The sequence below is a fragment of the Panthera uncia genome, chromosome D1, assembly GCF_023721935.1.
Source record: "Panthera uncia isolate 11264 chromosome D1, Puncia_PCG_1.0, whole genome shotgun sequence".
Lineage (NCBI taxonomy): Eukaryota > Metazoa > Chordata > Mammalia > Carnivora > Felidae > Panthera > Panthera uncia.
In genome coordinates this window covers 109,836,195-109,853,120 of record NC_064808.1, presented here as the reverse complement: position 1 = coordinate 109,853,120, position 16,926 = coordinate 109,836,195, and the positions used below count along the sequence as shown (strand labels likewise).

Below are 16,926 nucleotides of genomic sequence, written 5' to 3'. Positions count from 1 at the left end.
AAGCACGACAGATCAATGTGATCCTCCTAAGCCTCCACTAGAGGTGACGGCTGTCATCGCGTTGTTCTCTCCACACAGGGAGTTTTCTGTGTGTTCGTGGCACATACGGGAGCTTGCCATGAGTTACGGGAGAAGCTTCCAGGACTCCGGTGTATCCAGTGTAAAATGCCAGACACCCCGGAGCTGGGCTCGTGGAAGCCATGGAAACCTGGATGCCGGACACCAGTACCCCCTGGTGTGGCTGGAGCTGGTCACGCCCGTGCGAGGCCAGGAGAGGGCGCCCAGAGTCCACTCGGGCAGCCCCTGAATGGGAGCGTAAGCACAGACCGCCACCATCTCATTTGGGGAGGACGGGCCAGGCTCTGAACAAGGCAGGGTAGCTGGACGACTGGGCACTAGGGACTCAGCCAAAGCTCGTTCAAACGCAGTTTGCTGTGGGTGAGAACACAGAGCAGGGAATTCACGGAGCAGCCACGGAGTCCCGAAGCAGTTTTGTCCCTCGGGGACTGAAGAGCATCTTCTTGATGTCACGCTGCGGGTAGCAGTTGTACAAGGTCACTGAGAGGCCACACGTGGTCACGCAGTGGCCAACACTCAGTGCCTGAACGTGCTTCACACAGGCTGTCCCCCCCAGCTGCCGGGCCAGGTCTCCGGGTGACGGGGTGGCCGGCACACAGGCTGTCCCCCCAGCTGCCAAGCCACGCAGCTTTCTCACCAAGAGCAGCTCAGCGAATGCAGTGGATGCTGGTTCACAGGTGGACCTCATATGCAGGTCCCCAGAGGCCCAGTGAGTCACAATTTGCTTTGGAAATGGTAAAAGGAAAACATTTTGTCCGTCAAATAACAGTTGAAGGCTTAGTAACTACCTACCACCAATAGGACAGGGCCCAGTAGAACCTGCGAGAAAAGAGATGTCTGTGAGGAGAACAGGACACCTACAAGTGCCTTCTGTCACGTGTGTCCCCTGCTGCCACCATGGTCTGAACCGCAGTCATCTCGTGCCCGGACACCAGGCTTCCTGCTTGTATTCTTGGTGCCTCGCGGCGTGTGTTCCAGCAGCAGTGAGCGTGCACTGCTTTGGTCAGCGTGCTCCTGGCTCCTGGCGTCCGGGTTCCAAGTCAAAGTCCTCACACCGGCCCACGGTGACCTGTCCGCTCGGCCCGTCTGCTGCCTCAGTTCCCACGCCTGGCTTCCTCGCTCAGCCGGAGCCACGCTGCCACGCGGCTCTCACGTGCACCGGGGTGCCTGTCCCCTCCTGGGGCGTCCCCCCTGGCTGGTGACCTGTGCCAAGCAAGCTCCCCCAGGCGATCAGTGCCCCGTTCCTGTGCTCCGAGTCTCCCCTCAAGGGACACCTGGTCTGTGAGTGCTGACCCTATTGCTTGCGACGCTACGGGGATCGGCGGACCCCCGTGCCCAACACTCTTCCTTCGCTCGTCCTGCGTGCTCCCCCTTAACGTGTATCATCCTCCTACAGGCTTTCTTTTTAAATTACGTTGACTCTGTGTCTGTCTTCCCTGAGCAGAAGTGTGAACCCCATGAAGACAGCTCTCACTATGTTGCCAATGCCGCCGAAGCGCATAAAGCAGCATCCACATAGTAGGTGGTCAGTAAGGACTTTTTTCACTTAATATGATATAGAGGCTACTTGATATCATGACATTTGCTAGGAGGAAAATCCAGGCGATAGAAACCTGGGTACAATGTGTTTTCATATTCATAAAGAAAAACGTAAGCATCAAAATAGTACAAGTTTATGAGCCAAAATATTCACGGTGCTTAACATTGGGTGGTAACGTTATAAATGATTTATTTTTGGAATGTTTAGGGCTTTTAAAGTTTTCTTTCAATTTTTCTTTCTCCTCTTCCCCTCTCTTTTCCATTTTTTCCATTTTCTTATTTTCTGTTTTTTTTCTCCCCCTCAGGCTGTACTATCCTCACTAGTCTATGTTACTCCTTTTATTATTTTTATCACTGTTTTCTTCTTTACCCACACCACACCTAAAACACGCCTCCCCCCATGGAATATTAGTCAGATATAAAGAAGAATGAAGTTAGGGCATCTGGGTGGCTCAGACAGTTGAGCACCCGACTCTTGATCTCACCTCAGGTCTTCATCTTAGGGTTGTGGGTTCCAGCCCCGGGACGGGCCCCATGTCGGGCTCTGCTGGGAGTAAAGCCTACCTAAAAAAAAAAAAAAAAAAAGGAAAAAAAAGAAGAATGAAATGTCATTTGCAGCAATGTGGATGGAGCTAGACAGGATTATTCTAAGTGAAGCCAGTCAGTCGGAGAAAGACAGATACCACGTGATTTCACTCGTACGCAGAATTTAAGAAACAAAACAGGCAAGCAAATGGAAGGAAATAAAAGAAACAGAGAGCCAGCTGAGACCCAGACTCTTAACTATAGAGAACAGACTTATGGTCACCAGAGGGGAGGTGGGGGCGATGGGGGAACAGGTGATGGGGATTAAGGGGGCACTTGCTGTGACGGGCACCGGGTGACGTGCAGAGTGTTGAGTCGCGTTCTGTGCACCCGAAACCAGTATTACACTGTGTTAACTAACTGGAATTTAAATACAAACTTAAAAAAGGATTTGCCACCGAACAAAAACCAAATACCTAATGTATTTAATATATATCCTCCCAGTTTCCTTCCAAAGGTTCATGTAAATTTGCACGTATCTCTTGAAAAGCATATGGCCCCGTTTTGTGTGTAAACTCTCTATTTTTATAAATGGCACTGGCCTTGGCTCTTCATTCTCACACTTGGCCTTTGAGTCAGTCCCTGCTGGTCTGGTGCTGTTTGGTGTGTGGCCCCCCACCGCTGCGTGGTATTCTGATATTTCGATCGCGTGCGGGGATGTGTCCCATCACCCTGGTCAGCTCCCAGCAAAGATCCCCAGGCCGCGGCTAGCTCCCTGTTGTCACCGACCCTGCTCTAACGGTCACCCTCCGACAATTCTCCTGCGGACCGTGATCGGAATGAACACCCAGCAGTGGAATCACTGGGGTTCGGGCAGAGTGGTGCCACCAGCTAGAATGAACATCTTTCCCCCGCCCCCCATGTTTGTACGAGCCCTTAGGATTACCAGAACTTCCAATTTCTGCCATTTCGATGGGTAGAAATCTACAACCTGTCTACATTTCCTATTTTTCTGATTGCACAGTTGGATATGCCTTTACCTGCTCTTGGCTACCCGGGTATACGGTCGAAATTTTGATGTGGTCGAACCTATCAGCCCCACCCCATAGAGCTTCAGCGTTTTTGGTGTTGTTGGAGACCTTCTTCCCCACGTTAAGGTGGCAAAAATTGCCTATCCTTTTTACAATTATTTTTAGAGTTTTGTCTTTCACGTTGAGATTTTAAATCCATTCGAAGTTTAATTTTGTACGTGGTTTATATCAGAGAAGATAGGCTAAATTATTCTAGGATTAGAAGCCCTGAATTCTTTAATGTCTCTCGAAGCAACAGAGGTTCGTCTCACACGTCCGCCATTGGTGGACACTGCCAATTCACTGTCCAGAACTAGTGATCTGACCCCAAAACACTGCAAATGGGCTGGAACGTGTAACCCTTCCCTGTGTCCAGCAGGAGAGGACCGGAAACACGTGGTGAAATGTATAAATCATGAACACCTGAGGAGAGATCTAACGCATCTGGGTTTTTTCCTGGATTCCATGCAGTCTTCTCCAGGGCATCGTATAATAATCCGTTGTTTTCCTTCGAGTTGGTGACGCTACCTCTGTCACACCAAGGATGTGTTTCTGGACTCATATTTGGTTCTGTTAGCTTCCTTCTATCTCTGCTTCTGTATCCATTCTGCGCCTGGCAACGCAGTGGTTTTGTAACATGTCTGGCGGGGGGGGGGGGGGGCCTCTCTCTGTCTTTGCTTTTTTTTTTTTGTAAACACTTCAAAATCAGTTTTTCAAGTTTCCTAAAGAATCCCATTGGGATTTAATTGAAGTTTCATTACACTTACAAATTAAGTTGGGGAAAGTTGGTCATCTTTGGAGTAGTAGGTCATCAGCTTTTCTTTTTTTTTCTTTTCTTTCTCTCTCTCTCTCTCTCTTTTTTTTTTAGCTTTTCTTGTTTTATCTTTAATAGGGGTCTGAAAATTTTATTTATTGAGGTCTTACTCTGTTTTTGCTAGATTACTTCCTAGATTTATAGATTTTCCTGTAGCTATCAGTATTTTATTTTCTATATTTTATCTACTTGTTTATTGTGAATGTGTAGGAGCATAAGTGATTTTGATGTGTTGATGTTATATTTGGGAACACTGAAAGGTCTGACCTGTCTGAGGAGTTTTGATCTTTTGGGCTTTTCTTTTCTTTTCTTTTCTTTTTTAATTTTTTTTTAACGTTTATTTATTTTTGAGACAGAGAGAGACAGAGCATGAACAGAGGAGGGGCAGAGAGAGAAGGAGACACAGAATCTGAAACAGGCTCCAGGCTCTGAGCTGTCAGCACAGAGTCCAACGCGGGGCTCGAACTCACGGACTGTGAGATCATGACCTGAGCCAAAGTCGGACGCTTAACCGACCAAGCCACCCACGCGCCCCTCTTTTGGCTTTTCTGTGGAAGTGATCAAATGACCTGCTAATAATGGTAATTTGGACTCTTCCCTTTTGATCCTTATAACTCATGTTATTTTTTTTCTTGTTTTTTTTTTCCTTGTCCTAATTGTCAGCCAGGTATCCAAGACTATGTGGAATAAGCATCAATGATGTAGGCCGTTTTGTCTTATTTGCATTTATTTAATAGGACAATGAGTGAAGTGTGTCCGTATTTGCTGTGTGTAATAGTAGAATACACACTGTTTTCTCTGAAAGAGTTCATGTAATATTGGAGCCATCTGTTCCTTGAAATGAATTTTTGCACAAAAAAATCCATAGAACTAGCTGGGCCAGTGTTTGGGGGAAGATTTGTAAATCACTATTTCTAATTATTTTAGTAGTTATCTAATGATTAAGACTTATTTTTTCTGTTAGTTTCTTTTTGGTTTAAATACTTTTGAGATACTGACATACAGTGAAGGATACAAGTCTTAAGTGCATAATTCAGTGAATTTTACAAATGTACCTGCCCGTGTAACCCACCCCCCCATGAAGAACTAGAACATTTCCATCGCCCTAGAAAGATCTCTATGGCCTTTCTCACCCGATCTGAATCCTTCCCCAGACTCAACCACTGTTCTTATTTCTTTCCCTACAGATTACTTTTCCTAATCAATAAGGTCATCCAAATGGAACCAAGCATATGTAGTCTTTGCCTGGAATAATAGTTTTTAGCTTCATCTGTGTGGTGGTGTATACTCGTAGATCATTTATACTCCTTTTTTATGGTATTGTACCACGTGAATATACTCTTTCCAGATTTGGGCTACATGCATAAGCTTCTACGAGCCTTCCCAAGCAAGCTTCTTGTAGGTTTGTGTTTTCATTTATCCCAGGAAAATATATTGAAGAGGTCATAAGGTAGGTAAATATTTAACTTTGTGAGTGACTTCCATATCGTAGGAAAGGTATATATATTCTAGCTCCTCATTGAGTGTATTCAGTCATTCATATCCATAAGTTTAGTGGTTTTGTAGTAATGCCTTATAAGAATTTTATTTTCTTGATAACTAATGATGTTAAGTACTTTTTTATGTGTTTATTGGCCATTTATATGTCTTCCTTTATGAAGAGTTTGATTTGATTAAGACTTCTGTGTATTTTTCAAAAACAAACTCAAAATGGATGAAAGAACTAAAGGTAAGACAGGAAGCCATTAAAATCCTAGAGGAGAAAGCAGACAAAAACCTCTTTGACCTTGGCCGCAGCAACTTCTTACACGACATGTCTCTGGAGGCAAGGGAAACAAAAGCAAAAATGAACTATTGGGACCTCATCAAGATAAAAAGCTTCTGCATGGTGAAGGAAACACTCAGCAAAACTAAAAGGCAACCAACGGAATGGGAGAAGGTATTTGTAAATGACATATCAGATAAAGGGTTAGTATCCAAAATCTATAAAGAACTTATCAAACTCAACACCCAAAAACAAATAATCCAATGAAGAAATGGGCAAAAGACATGAATAGACACTTTTCCAAAGAAGACATCCAGACGGCAAACAGACACATGAAAAGATGCTCAACATCACTCATCATCAGGGAAGTACAAATCGAAACCACCTCGCACCTAACATTAGATGTGAGTGGCTAACATTAACAACTCAGGCAACAACAGATGTTGGCGAGGATGCAGAGAAAGAGGACCTTTTTTGCACTGCTGGTGGGAATGCAAACTGGTGCAGCCACTCTGGAAAACAGTATGGAAGTTCCTCAAAAAACTAAAAATAGAACTACCCTATGACCCAGCAATTGCACCACTAGGTATTTATCCAAAGGATAAACATGTGCTGTTCTGAAGGGGCACATGCACCCCAATGTTTATAGCATCACTATCGACAATAGCTAAAGTATGGAAAGAGCCCAAATGTCCATTGACGGATGAATGGATAAAGAAGATGTGGTCTATATATACAATGGAGTATTACTCGGCAATCAAAAAGAATGAAATCTTGCCATTTGCAACAACGTGGATGGAACTAGAGGGGATTATGCTAAGCGAAATTAGTCAGAGAAAGACGAATATCATAGGACTTCATTCATATGAGGAATTTAAGATACAAAACACATGAACATAAGGGAAGGGAGCAAAAATAATATAAAAACAAGGAGGGGACAAAACATAAGAGACTCTTAAATACAGAGAACAAACTGAGGGTTGCTGGAGGGGTTGTGGGTGGGGGATGGGCTAAATGGGCAAAGGGCATTAAGGAGGACACTTGTCGGGATGAGCACTCAGTGTCGTATGTAAGTGATGAATCACTGGATTCGATTCCTGAAATCATTATTGCACTATAGGCAATAATGATGTAAATTAAAAAAAAAAGACTTCTGTGTATTTTTACTTGGGTTGTCATTTTATTATTGCTTTGTAGGAACTTTTTATCTCTACTGGGTCCAAGTCCTTGGTCAGATGTAGGTATTAGAAACACACATTTCCCCTGTGATCTAGTATTTCCACGAAACTGTCAGTCTCCCTGGACCCTGTGGATGGTTTTAAGGCCTGGGTCCTGGCGTGTTCTCTGCGAGCTGGACCAAGATAGAATGGAAGCAGCTTGGGGCAGATGTTTGGTAAGACAGTCCGCACTCCACTGTTCTCATTTTTCTCATCCTCATCAGTGGGTCCCGCCCCACCAGGAACCGCTCAGAAATTCTGTGTCCGGCTCCGAGCATTTCTGGGAGCCGCTGCCGTGTCCGGGCTGGGGGGACGGGGAGCCGGGTCCTTCAGGAGCTGGTCAAGCTGACCCCACACCTTGTTACTGGCGTCCCGGCTCCGCTGGCATCCCGCCTCAATTCTGTATTAATTTGTTAATTTTTTGCGTGTACCTCCTTGGCTCCCGAATTATAACAATGACAAACATCAAACAGAAACTAACAATGGCCCCTGTCCTCACGAGCCTGCTTTGTAGAGGGCAGACAGGCAGTAAACACCAGATGTAAGGAGAGACTGAATTACAGAATATGCTAGAAGGTGACCACTGTAGAGTGGTGTAGGACAGTCAGGACTCCGCGTCTCTGTGGAGGGGTGGTGCACACTGTACTACTGACAGAGGCAGCCAGCGATGGCCCCCTGAGAAGGACATTTGAGCAGAGTTGCAGGAGACGTGAAGGACTCAACCATGCAAGTATTTGGGGGAATCGTGGTGAAAAGGCACTGAGGTCCGAATACATGTCACACGCTCCACAAATAACAAAGAAGCCAGTGAAGCTGGAATGCAGCAACCAAGAGGGAGAACGCTAGACAACCAGGTGCAGAGAGAGCAGGCTTGGAGGGCCTTGTAGGGACCTGAGCCTTCGCTGAGCGTGAAATAGGGTCACTGCCCTGACCTCACCCCTCGTCTCTCGCTCGTCCTGCCCCTTCCAGGCCTGCCATGCCTATGTGGGGTCCACAGCAACGCGTGAGAGAAGGGGCAGCAGTAGAACCCGCTTCCACAATCCCGCCCCCGCAAGGAGGCAGCTGTCCCTCACCCATCGCGGTGCTGTTTCCTCTTCCTATGCCGCTCAGGCTTTCTCCCCGCTTGCGTCTATTCTAGGATTCACCGGCCTCCCCTTACTTCTGTGCCTTTGATTCACAGGAAGGAGCCCGCAGGCGGCTTGCCATCTTGCCCAGAATTACTGAGCATGCATTTATTATCTTGGTAAACAGAAAAAGAAAATACTCAACCACAAACATTATACAAATAGTTCACTATAAAATCGAGGCACCTTGAGCACAGAGCAGCATCAGGAAACCTAAGAGAAATCAGTTGTAAGAGCAGAAGAGAGGATTTGCACGGTCTCGATTGTTTTTCAGCAGCAATCACTAGCCTCTGCAAAGTGTATCTGCATAATGTGACCCACCCAGAGTGCTCTGCACGGAACAGTCCCTGGAGGACAAGAGCCCTCAGGCTACTGTTCGGGGACCAGCTCCTAACCTGATGAAGATAGCTAGGATGATAGCGGAGAAGTCTAAGCAGCCCGCTCATGTTTCTGCAGTAAATTTGAGGCTATGTGCTGGCTTCAGGCTCTGGACTTTGTCACTGAGAAATTGGAGAGAAGTCACCTCAATAGGGCTGAGGGAATATACATAAACCTACCGAATCCAGGGCTCCCTCCGGGACCCCCAGCCAAAGCTCAGTAAATCCCTTCCACTGTGATTATTTATTAAAAAGCTGCTCATTTTTATTCTTTCTTTTCTTTATATATATATTTCTAAGGAAGTTCTATGCCCAATGTGGGGCTTGAACTCACCACCCCGAGATCAAGAGTCACATGCTCTACCGACTGAGCCAGCCAGGCAGTCCCAATCCCTTCCATTATTTGACCTAAGGCTTAGTTTATAATCAAAACCAGAGAGGTGGGTCAATAACCAGCCCCTTCCCCTCAGGTGATGCCTCCGCCATGAGAAAGGAATGTGCTTGAAACTCTGTACATCTTGTCCTCCCACAAACTTCATGGTGAACTTGCCTAGCCTTAGAGACACAACATGTGAGAAGGTGTTATCTTGAGAAGCATAATTACTTAAAATATCATAGAATATTGACAAAAAGCTTTTCTGTAGGTAAACCTAGGGATGAGCTACAGCCATGAGACCCTCAGCACTCAGGTCAAGCTACGGTGTGGAAGTTCGTGAAGGAGTACAATCTCGTTAACCCAGACTATCTCCAGATCGAGGTTAAATCAGATTGTACTCATATGCCTGTGCCTCAGTATCACCGAGAGACAAGAATAAAATACTGAAATATCTGGGTCCTCAGGGAAACACCTCCCCTGGGCTCATCAGGGGTATTTTTTCTTTTCTCCTTTGTGATAGTCAATCATCATTTACTTTTGCAGTGGAACCAGCTGTTGGTTTTCAGGACAGTCAAAATTTGCTTGGTTTTAGGATCAAATTTGTACTGCCTTTTTCCACGAAAGAAATAGAAATCTTAGGAAGAAAATGAAAGGTAACGATCCTATGAGACAAATAGATGGTGATTTTACACATGAACTCTTGAAAAAAAATATCCATTTCCACACAGGCAATTTGCTTTCATATCTAAGGAACAGTACATTTGTCATTTCTATGGCCACAAAAGGGAGACATCTTTACCTCCATCTTGGAAGACAGCATCAACTTTTTTTGCCAATTCTGGGAAGGTCTTGAGTTATCTCTTTGGGAAAACCCACATCCATGGACTGCGTGTTTTCATCATACCCGGTAAAAAAAAAATATTAGAAATTTCAGAATGTGTGATTAATAACAATAAGTAATACTCAGCATTAAGTATCAAGTCACTGTTCTGAGTGGTTTAAGTATACTGCTTCCTTAACTCTTCACAATAAATCTGAGAAGTGGGGGCTGCCTTCATTTTCATTTTGTAGAAAACCACCGCTGTAGACAGTTGTGAGTGGGTGCATTGCCAGCATGGAAATAATAGGTTTCAACTGGCAAGGGTCCCAGTTCAATAGGGTTATGGGAGACTGGAACAGACTAGAGCAGCATCAACCCTAAAATCTGATTCAAACTTTATCTCAGACTCCATTGTCTGCCCTATCAAGGAGAACTACCGTGGGAAAGAAGGTTCCTTTCTGTTCCCGCTTTCTATCGTCCTTTTCAACTCCATCCTACAGGTCCCTTGCCTCGCAAGGACAGACATGGCGTGATGATAACAGAGAGGCTTCCGAGTGACTCTTGGTCTAGCTGCGTCCATTCACCAAGGGAGGATGGAGGTTCTGCAGGGTTTGAGAATGATTTTTAAAAAGGCAACTCCTTCCGCTGAGTGATCTGCCTGTCTTTGCCGCCAATGCTCGCTGGCAACAAAGAAGTACGTCATCCCAGTCTCCTCCTCGTGAACGGCAGCATCGATTTTCTTCACCCTTTGGGGGAAGCCGAAGGAGCTGTAGATGTCCCTGGGATAGCCATACAGTGCCCGGTGCCCCTTGATGGCCCAGTATTTACCACCTGTCAACAGAAAAACCAAGCATGAAAACACTGTGCCCAGGGCTCTGAGGACAGTAGTCAGGCTTTCCCGCAGACACTCATTCACGAGAGGTGGATACAGGGTTTTTTTCCCAAGTGTGGTGTCCCCGAGCCAGGCATTTGTCCGGGGTGCAGGCGGCTGGCTTCCCCAGATGCACAGGGGTCCTGCGGCCATGGCGTCTCCCCGGGAGGCCCCTCTCAGCTCCTGGCAAAGGACTTGGTATGTGCTCGCTTAGCATCTCCAGCACATCAGAGCATCGCACGTCATGATGCCGCAGTATGAGCACAAACACGCGACCTCCTCACAAGAAGGCAGCGTGAGACCTCGTGTGTATATAAACCCTCCTGTTTTCTCCACACACGTTAGATCTGTTTCAAGATTCTTGACTTATGGAAATGGCCCCCTTAATTTTCAACAACCAACAAAAACCTGATGAAACATGTAACTCATAAGCCCATCAACCAAAAAAAAACCCCGGAAGCTTTACCTTTAAAAAATAAAACTTCATCTCTTCTAGCAACTTCATAAGCAGCGTCTACTCCGTTACCTAAGTCAGAAACGACATCGGGATCCACTGTTTCGTAGAAGACACCTGTGCGTAGGAAGGACCTGATTCAGAAGAGAGGAAAAGATTGTCAGCGCAGCAGCCTGGGTTGATGACCAGCTCTTCTCCCTGGACACGAGTCTGCCCCCCACATGCTGGGCCCTCTGCCTGTGGGATGTCTCATCTCACAGAGATCCTACATGCCAGCAGATGACACAGGCCGACCGGCGAGGCTAAAGAAGGTGTGAGAGGCTCCGACCAAGCTTCTCCATCGTAGGGTTTTCCGGTTGGGAGTTTTGCCGCGTTTGTGTCACGTCCTGGGGACCAGGGTGACAGCTCAGCACAGGCTCCTACGTGGGCTGACGGGAGTGTTCTGAAGACCATAGACACCAAATGGAAGTATACAGTGAGCCACCAGCCTTGGGAAGGACCAGAGGGCTCATGTCCCGGAAAGAACCTTCCTCGTTAGCCTCCTAGCAGGCCCAGCTGCTGCTCGCAGTCCCTGGACCCACCACCAAGCCCCCTGCAGTGTCGGCACTGGCCCCCATCATCCCTCTCAGCTCTTGACATCCCCTGGACCTTCCTTTTCGGGCCCTAGACTACATTGCCCTCAGCGCGGTGTAAACATCTGATTTGAGCAGTGTTGCTCAGAAGAACCTATTTGTTCCTACTCACTAACACGTTTATCATCCCAGACAGCAGAAACGTGAAAGGAGTTTCACAGCTCAGGGGTTGGTGAAAGGAGTTGGAAGACGAGTTCCAGCTCCATTACTGACAAGCCTGTGATCTGTCTGTCTGCCTAACCCACAAGTTTGCCTGTGGGCCAGTGTGGAGTGGAAGCCTTATAATGCCTTTGACTTTATGAATTTTCTGGCGATTGAATGACTTACCTATGATAAAAATTTGTTTTTCTTCTTTCTATTTTTGTTTAAGTAATTTCTACACCCAGCGTGGGGCTTGAACTCACAACCCTGAGGTCGAGAGTCATATGCTCTTCTGGCTGAGCCAGCTAGGTGCCCCTTATCTGTGATAAAAATTTTTGAAGAATAAATCACTTCATGCAAATGCACTACCATTAAAATGACCAATTAAAATATATTGCTAAAGAAACAGAGACCATTCAACAAAAATGTCAGAACAACTTAAAAGCATAAATCAGTATTAATGGTGATTTTTTTCTTTCTTTCTTCAATTCTTTCTTTCTTTCTTTCTTTCTCTCTTTTAAATTTTTTAATGTTTATTTATTTTTGAGAGAGAAAGAGAGAGAGAGAGAGAGAGAGCGAGCATGGGTGGAAGAGGGGCTGAGAGAGAGAGAGGGAGACACAGAATCCGAAGCAGGTTCCAGGCTCCGAGCTATCAGCACAGAGCCCGACATGGGGCTCAAACCCATGAGCCGTGAGATCATGACCTGAGCTGAAGTCCGATGCTTAACTGACTGAGCCACCCAGGGGCCCCTCTTTTTTTCTTTCTTTTTTACATGTTTTTAAAGAAGAATGATTCTCCACGAATTTTGGTGACAGCATCAAATGTTAACTTGCTATCACAGGCTCGTGGGATTGGCGGTTCTTTTGGCTGGATGGGATTTTTGGAAGGTCCTAAAAAATAAATAGAAGTTCTGAAGTAAGTCAAGTTGGCATATTATGTTAACACAAAAACATTTAGAATGAAGCCTCTATTTTTATTATTTTAGAGAGACAGAGGGCGAGCGAGCGAAAGAGCAAGCAGGGGAGGGGCGGAGAGAGAGAGAGAATCCCACGCAGGCTCTACACTTGTCACAGAGCCCAACCCAGGGCTTGATCTCACCACCCTGAGATCATGACCTGAGCCACAATCAAGAGTCAGATGCTCAACTGACTGAGCCATCCAGTTGCCCCGCAGAACGAAGGCTCTTTGTTAAAGGACGCAGCTGAAAGCTGTTTATTTGAAACCCACATCTAGACCCCTAATTGTTTGTCCAGCATTTTTACTTTGTGCTCACCATAGATGGCCTGGATGGCATCGATGTCCTTCGGAGACAGCAGGGCATCACCATAGTAGATGTATCTGGGGAACATCAAAGAGCCAATGTCATCACTATGGAGTAGTCCAAGGGAATGGCCCAACTCATATGCCGCCACATAATACAAGTTGTAGTCTAAAAAGACCAACAGAACATGTTTGCAATTACTGGAATGCACTTTTGAGGAACCCAAGAGGGAAATATAAACATCCAAACCTCAGAAGCTTTATTTTTGACTTTCTTTGTGCAGATTTGGTGTGTAGCTGGTGGTATGTCTGTGTGGGGTATACGTGTGTGTGTACGTTTCGTCAAAGAAAGAAGAATGTCTTAATAATTTTAGGTGGGCTGAGGAAAGTCTGAATTTCTGAGATTGGACTAGTATAATTCCCGGAAGAAACTCAACTGACAAAGAAAAATCCCACTGATTAATAACTATCATAAAATAAGGTAGAAAGTGTTATATTCTAGAGGAATAATAGGATTCTATTGACATTTATTATTGTTTTCTGCTCATAAATCTTATATTATCTTCTATGTCTACTTCTGAAAATTTAGATAATGTAGGAAAGCACCAAGAAAAATTCTCCCAAATCACTTTACCAAAAATAACCATTTGGGTATGTAATAATATCTGTGACAGTGTGATTTAAAACATCCTAGCAACATTTTTAGAGTAACGTACTTTTGTGGGTAAAATGATATTACTTGCAGAAATAATATTCCCTTATTTTAAATAAATGAGACCAGGGGTGCCTGGGTGGCTCAGCTGGTTAAGCGTCCAACTTTGGCTCAGGTCATGATCTCACTGTTCCTGCGTTCGAGCCCTGCGTTGGCTCTGTGCTCACAGCTCAGGGCCTAGAGCCTGCTTCGGATTCTGTGTCTTCTTCTCTCTCTGCCCCATCCCCACTCATGCTCTGTCTCTCTCTGTCTTAAAAGTAAATAAAACATTAAAAAAAAATAAATGAGATCAAAGAGTTACCATTGGCTTTCTAACCAATTATAGTTTTAATAAAAGCTTATGTTTACTAAAGTATTTAAGGCTGATCACAAAGCTGGCCCACTTGACTAAAGGCATTCTTGTAGAGAAAACACTGACCCACAAAAGCGGGAAATAGGAAGAATTTGTGGACTCACTTCTGAAGTCATCAGTCCATGTTTTTTCCTCATCAAAATGAACACCTCCTCCCATGCCCCTTCCTGGTGGGAACACATGAGCAAGCGGGCTTCTGATTCTGCCAAAGTCGGACTTATCACCATGATCTGTGAAGAACAGGACAGCAGGGGCGTATCCCCGTTATTCCTGGCTTCCCCGGGAAAGGCGAGGGCGGTGACAAAGAGCCCAAAGCTATTCTTAAAAAAAAAAATAATAATAATAATGTTTATTTATTTTTGAGACAAAGAGAGAAACAGAGTATGAGTGGGGATGGGGCAGAGAGAGAGGGAGACACAGAATCCAAAACAGGCTCTAGGCTCCGAGCTGTCAGCACAGAGCCCGATGCCGGGCTTGAACTCACGGACCGTGAGATCATGACCTGAGCCGAGGTCGGACGCTCAACCAATTGAGCCACCCAGGTGCCCCCCAAAGCTATTCTTGATCTTTGAAGCTTCCTTTCTTTGGCCCATGAAATCAACACCCCTCCACCCCCAGTGGAGAAGGCCTGCGAGCATCAGGAGGTAAAGTCCAGAATGGATTTGGGAGATAAGAAGGGCTTACCTCCCCAAAGGATAACATTATGTCTGCCTGACCCTCAGAGAGCTTGGTGAAGGTCAGGATGGAGGCATAACTCCAGAGTTGAAAACCTTTGTCAATGGCACAGTCCACCTCTGCTCTTGGCAGGTCTGGTGTGTAATTTTCAATCCTTCACGTGAAATAAAACAGAGACATGTCAGACCTCCTCTGTCATGGCTCTGATGGGGAATAGAGTCCTTGCTCTGGTGCCGGTTCTCATTAACTGTAGGTCAGGTGTGTGTGTTCCCATCGAGGGTTCCCCTCAGTGAGGACATAGGGAGCCACGTCGGGCACCCCACACCAGCCCTGCTGCATCACGTGCAGGGTCTCAGCATCTGGCCGCCCAGTCACCTTCAGCCCAAAGAATTTCTTCATTTGCTTCAGCTTCTCAACCACTAAACCGCTGTTTCTCTGCCTTCCAGATTTGTTGGTTCCAGTCTTCAAGTTGTCGTACTTTTGTAGGTATTTCTGATAAGGAGGCAAATATCGAAACACGAAACGTGAAACCCTTCTCATTTACTTCCTGAAAATCTTCAGGATTTCACTGTGGGGATAGAGAAGTTCTTTTGTCTTGAAGATTTCGGGCAAAGAGGGGGGAAAAAACCTGTCTGCATCTGTGATGATTTCATAGCCTTTATGAGGCTTACCAATAAATAATAACACTGTGAAGTCAGTGTTAAGGTAGTCAGGACTCTCTCTCTCTCTGTTTCCCTCTTCCAAAGAAATGTCTACAGATGTGTAAAGAGATGTTTCGTTTTGTTATGAGGGAATCTGTTTCAGAGAAAGTAGTTACCCCAGAATGAATCCCAGACTTGCTTGAGCTTCTAGACCTTGACCTTGGAAAACGTGAGGATGGCGTGTGGGAATCAGCATTTACCTGGACCATCGTGGCATCTCGCTCTCGTGTTTCAGCAGGCGCTGTGAAGACGTGAACCCCCACGCCCCAGAGCAGCAGCAGCAGGGGAAGGCTGGGCATGCTCACCTAGGTTGTCCTTCTCTGCGGAAGACCTCCGACGCCCCCCCACCTCCTGCTGCTCCAGGGTGTTCGCCTTAGGGCTCCCCCTTTTGTAGGGTCCTTGCAGCCCCAGAAAAACAAAGGCTAGCTGATGCACATCTGCCCAGAAGAGCCGCATCCTCTTGATTTGCAACGGGTGGGCTCAACTTTCAAGAATCGTGACTTCAAGCGGGGTAACCTTTCATCTTTCCTTTTGTCTTTACAATCTTGTGATTATGATCGAACAGGACATCGACAGAGACACACTTCCCCCCACACAGTTCTCTTATTGGTTCCTTTGCAAGGACAGTTTGCAGCCACTCCCGCCGTGGGCCCTTCGGAGAGGACCCGCAAGTGTGGACTGGACGAAGGAGCTGAAGTTCACAGGTTCAATTATCTGCAAAAACACTTCCCTGGATGATGAGATTCAGTGTGTTTTACTCTCCTTGGGAGGAATAATTTTTTAAGAGACGCCAGTGAGAGTGCGAGTGGCTGCTGAGTGGGTGTTTCGAGGGAAGGTCACTTCGCTTCCGCGCTGTCTCCATGCTTTATTCGTGTGCGGCCAGAAACGTTTCCTCGCGGGTGTGCCTTATGAAATAATCCGGAAGGTGTTCCGAGTTAGGGCACACCCTTGATGAGGGCGCCGCCCTCACACGAGCCGACCTTCTCTGGCAGGTGCGGCTCTTCTGAAGAAGAGCCTCGGCGGGGACGAGCCAGGACCTCACTTGTCTGCCCCCGCGTGGAGGTTTGAGATGTATGGGGATGCCCGGGGCATCTCTGTGGGCTCTTAGTCATGCTGCAATCCAGACTATGACTTCCCTAATGTGTGTTGATTTCCTGCCTTCAGATCCCTTTTCTGTGAATCAGGTTCTGATTATGAAACAGATTATGTTCTGTTTTGCTGAATTTGCCTCAATTTGGACAGAGGAATTTTCACATGATGCATTGTTGTTTTATTTGTCTAGGTTACTCATGCCTCTGTCCTAATTTACTATGAGGCCAACTAGTTTGATCTATTGCTTTTCGTCAATTAGTCAACTCTTGGTCAAATGCGCACTGGATGAAAAGTACCACACGTACGTCTGCAGAGCTTCGTGCCTTTTAC

The 16,926-nt window shown here is 46.0% G+C and overlaps 1 protein-coding gene across 1 annotated transcript; it reads right to left on the bottom strand.

Moving 5' to 3' along the window:
* Window positions 1-460: 460 nt before the first annotated feature.
* LOC125929798 (interstitial collagenase-like) lies at window positions 461-15,804 on the bottom strand. Its single transcript, XM_049641300.1, is given in 13 exon segments — window positions 461-744; window positions 871-897; window positions 9,421-9,519; window positions 9,685-9,715; window positions 9,717-9,790; window positions 10,375-10,536; window positions 11,043-11,164; window positions 12,577-12,694; window positions 13,078-13,233; window positions 14,233-14,358; window positions 14,809-14,959; window positions 15,053-15,295; window positions 15,705-15,804. Coding segments are annotated over 13 exon segments (1,692 nt in total). The 5' UTR covers window position 15,804.
* Between the last annotated feature and the right edge of the window lie 1,122 nt (window positions 15,805-16,926).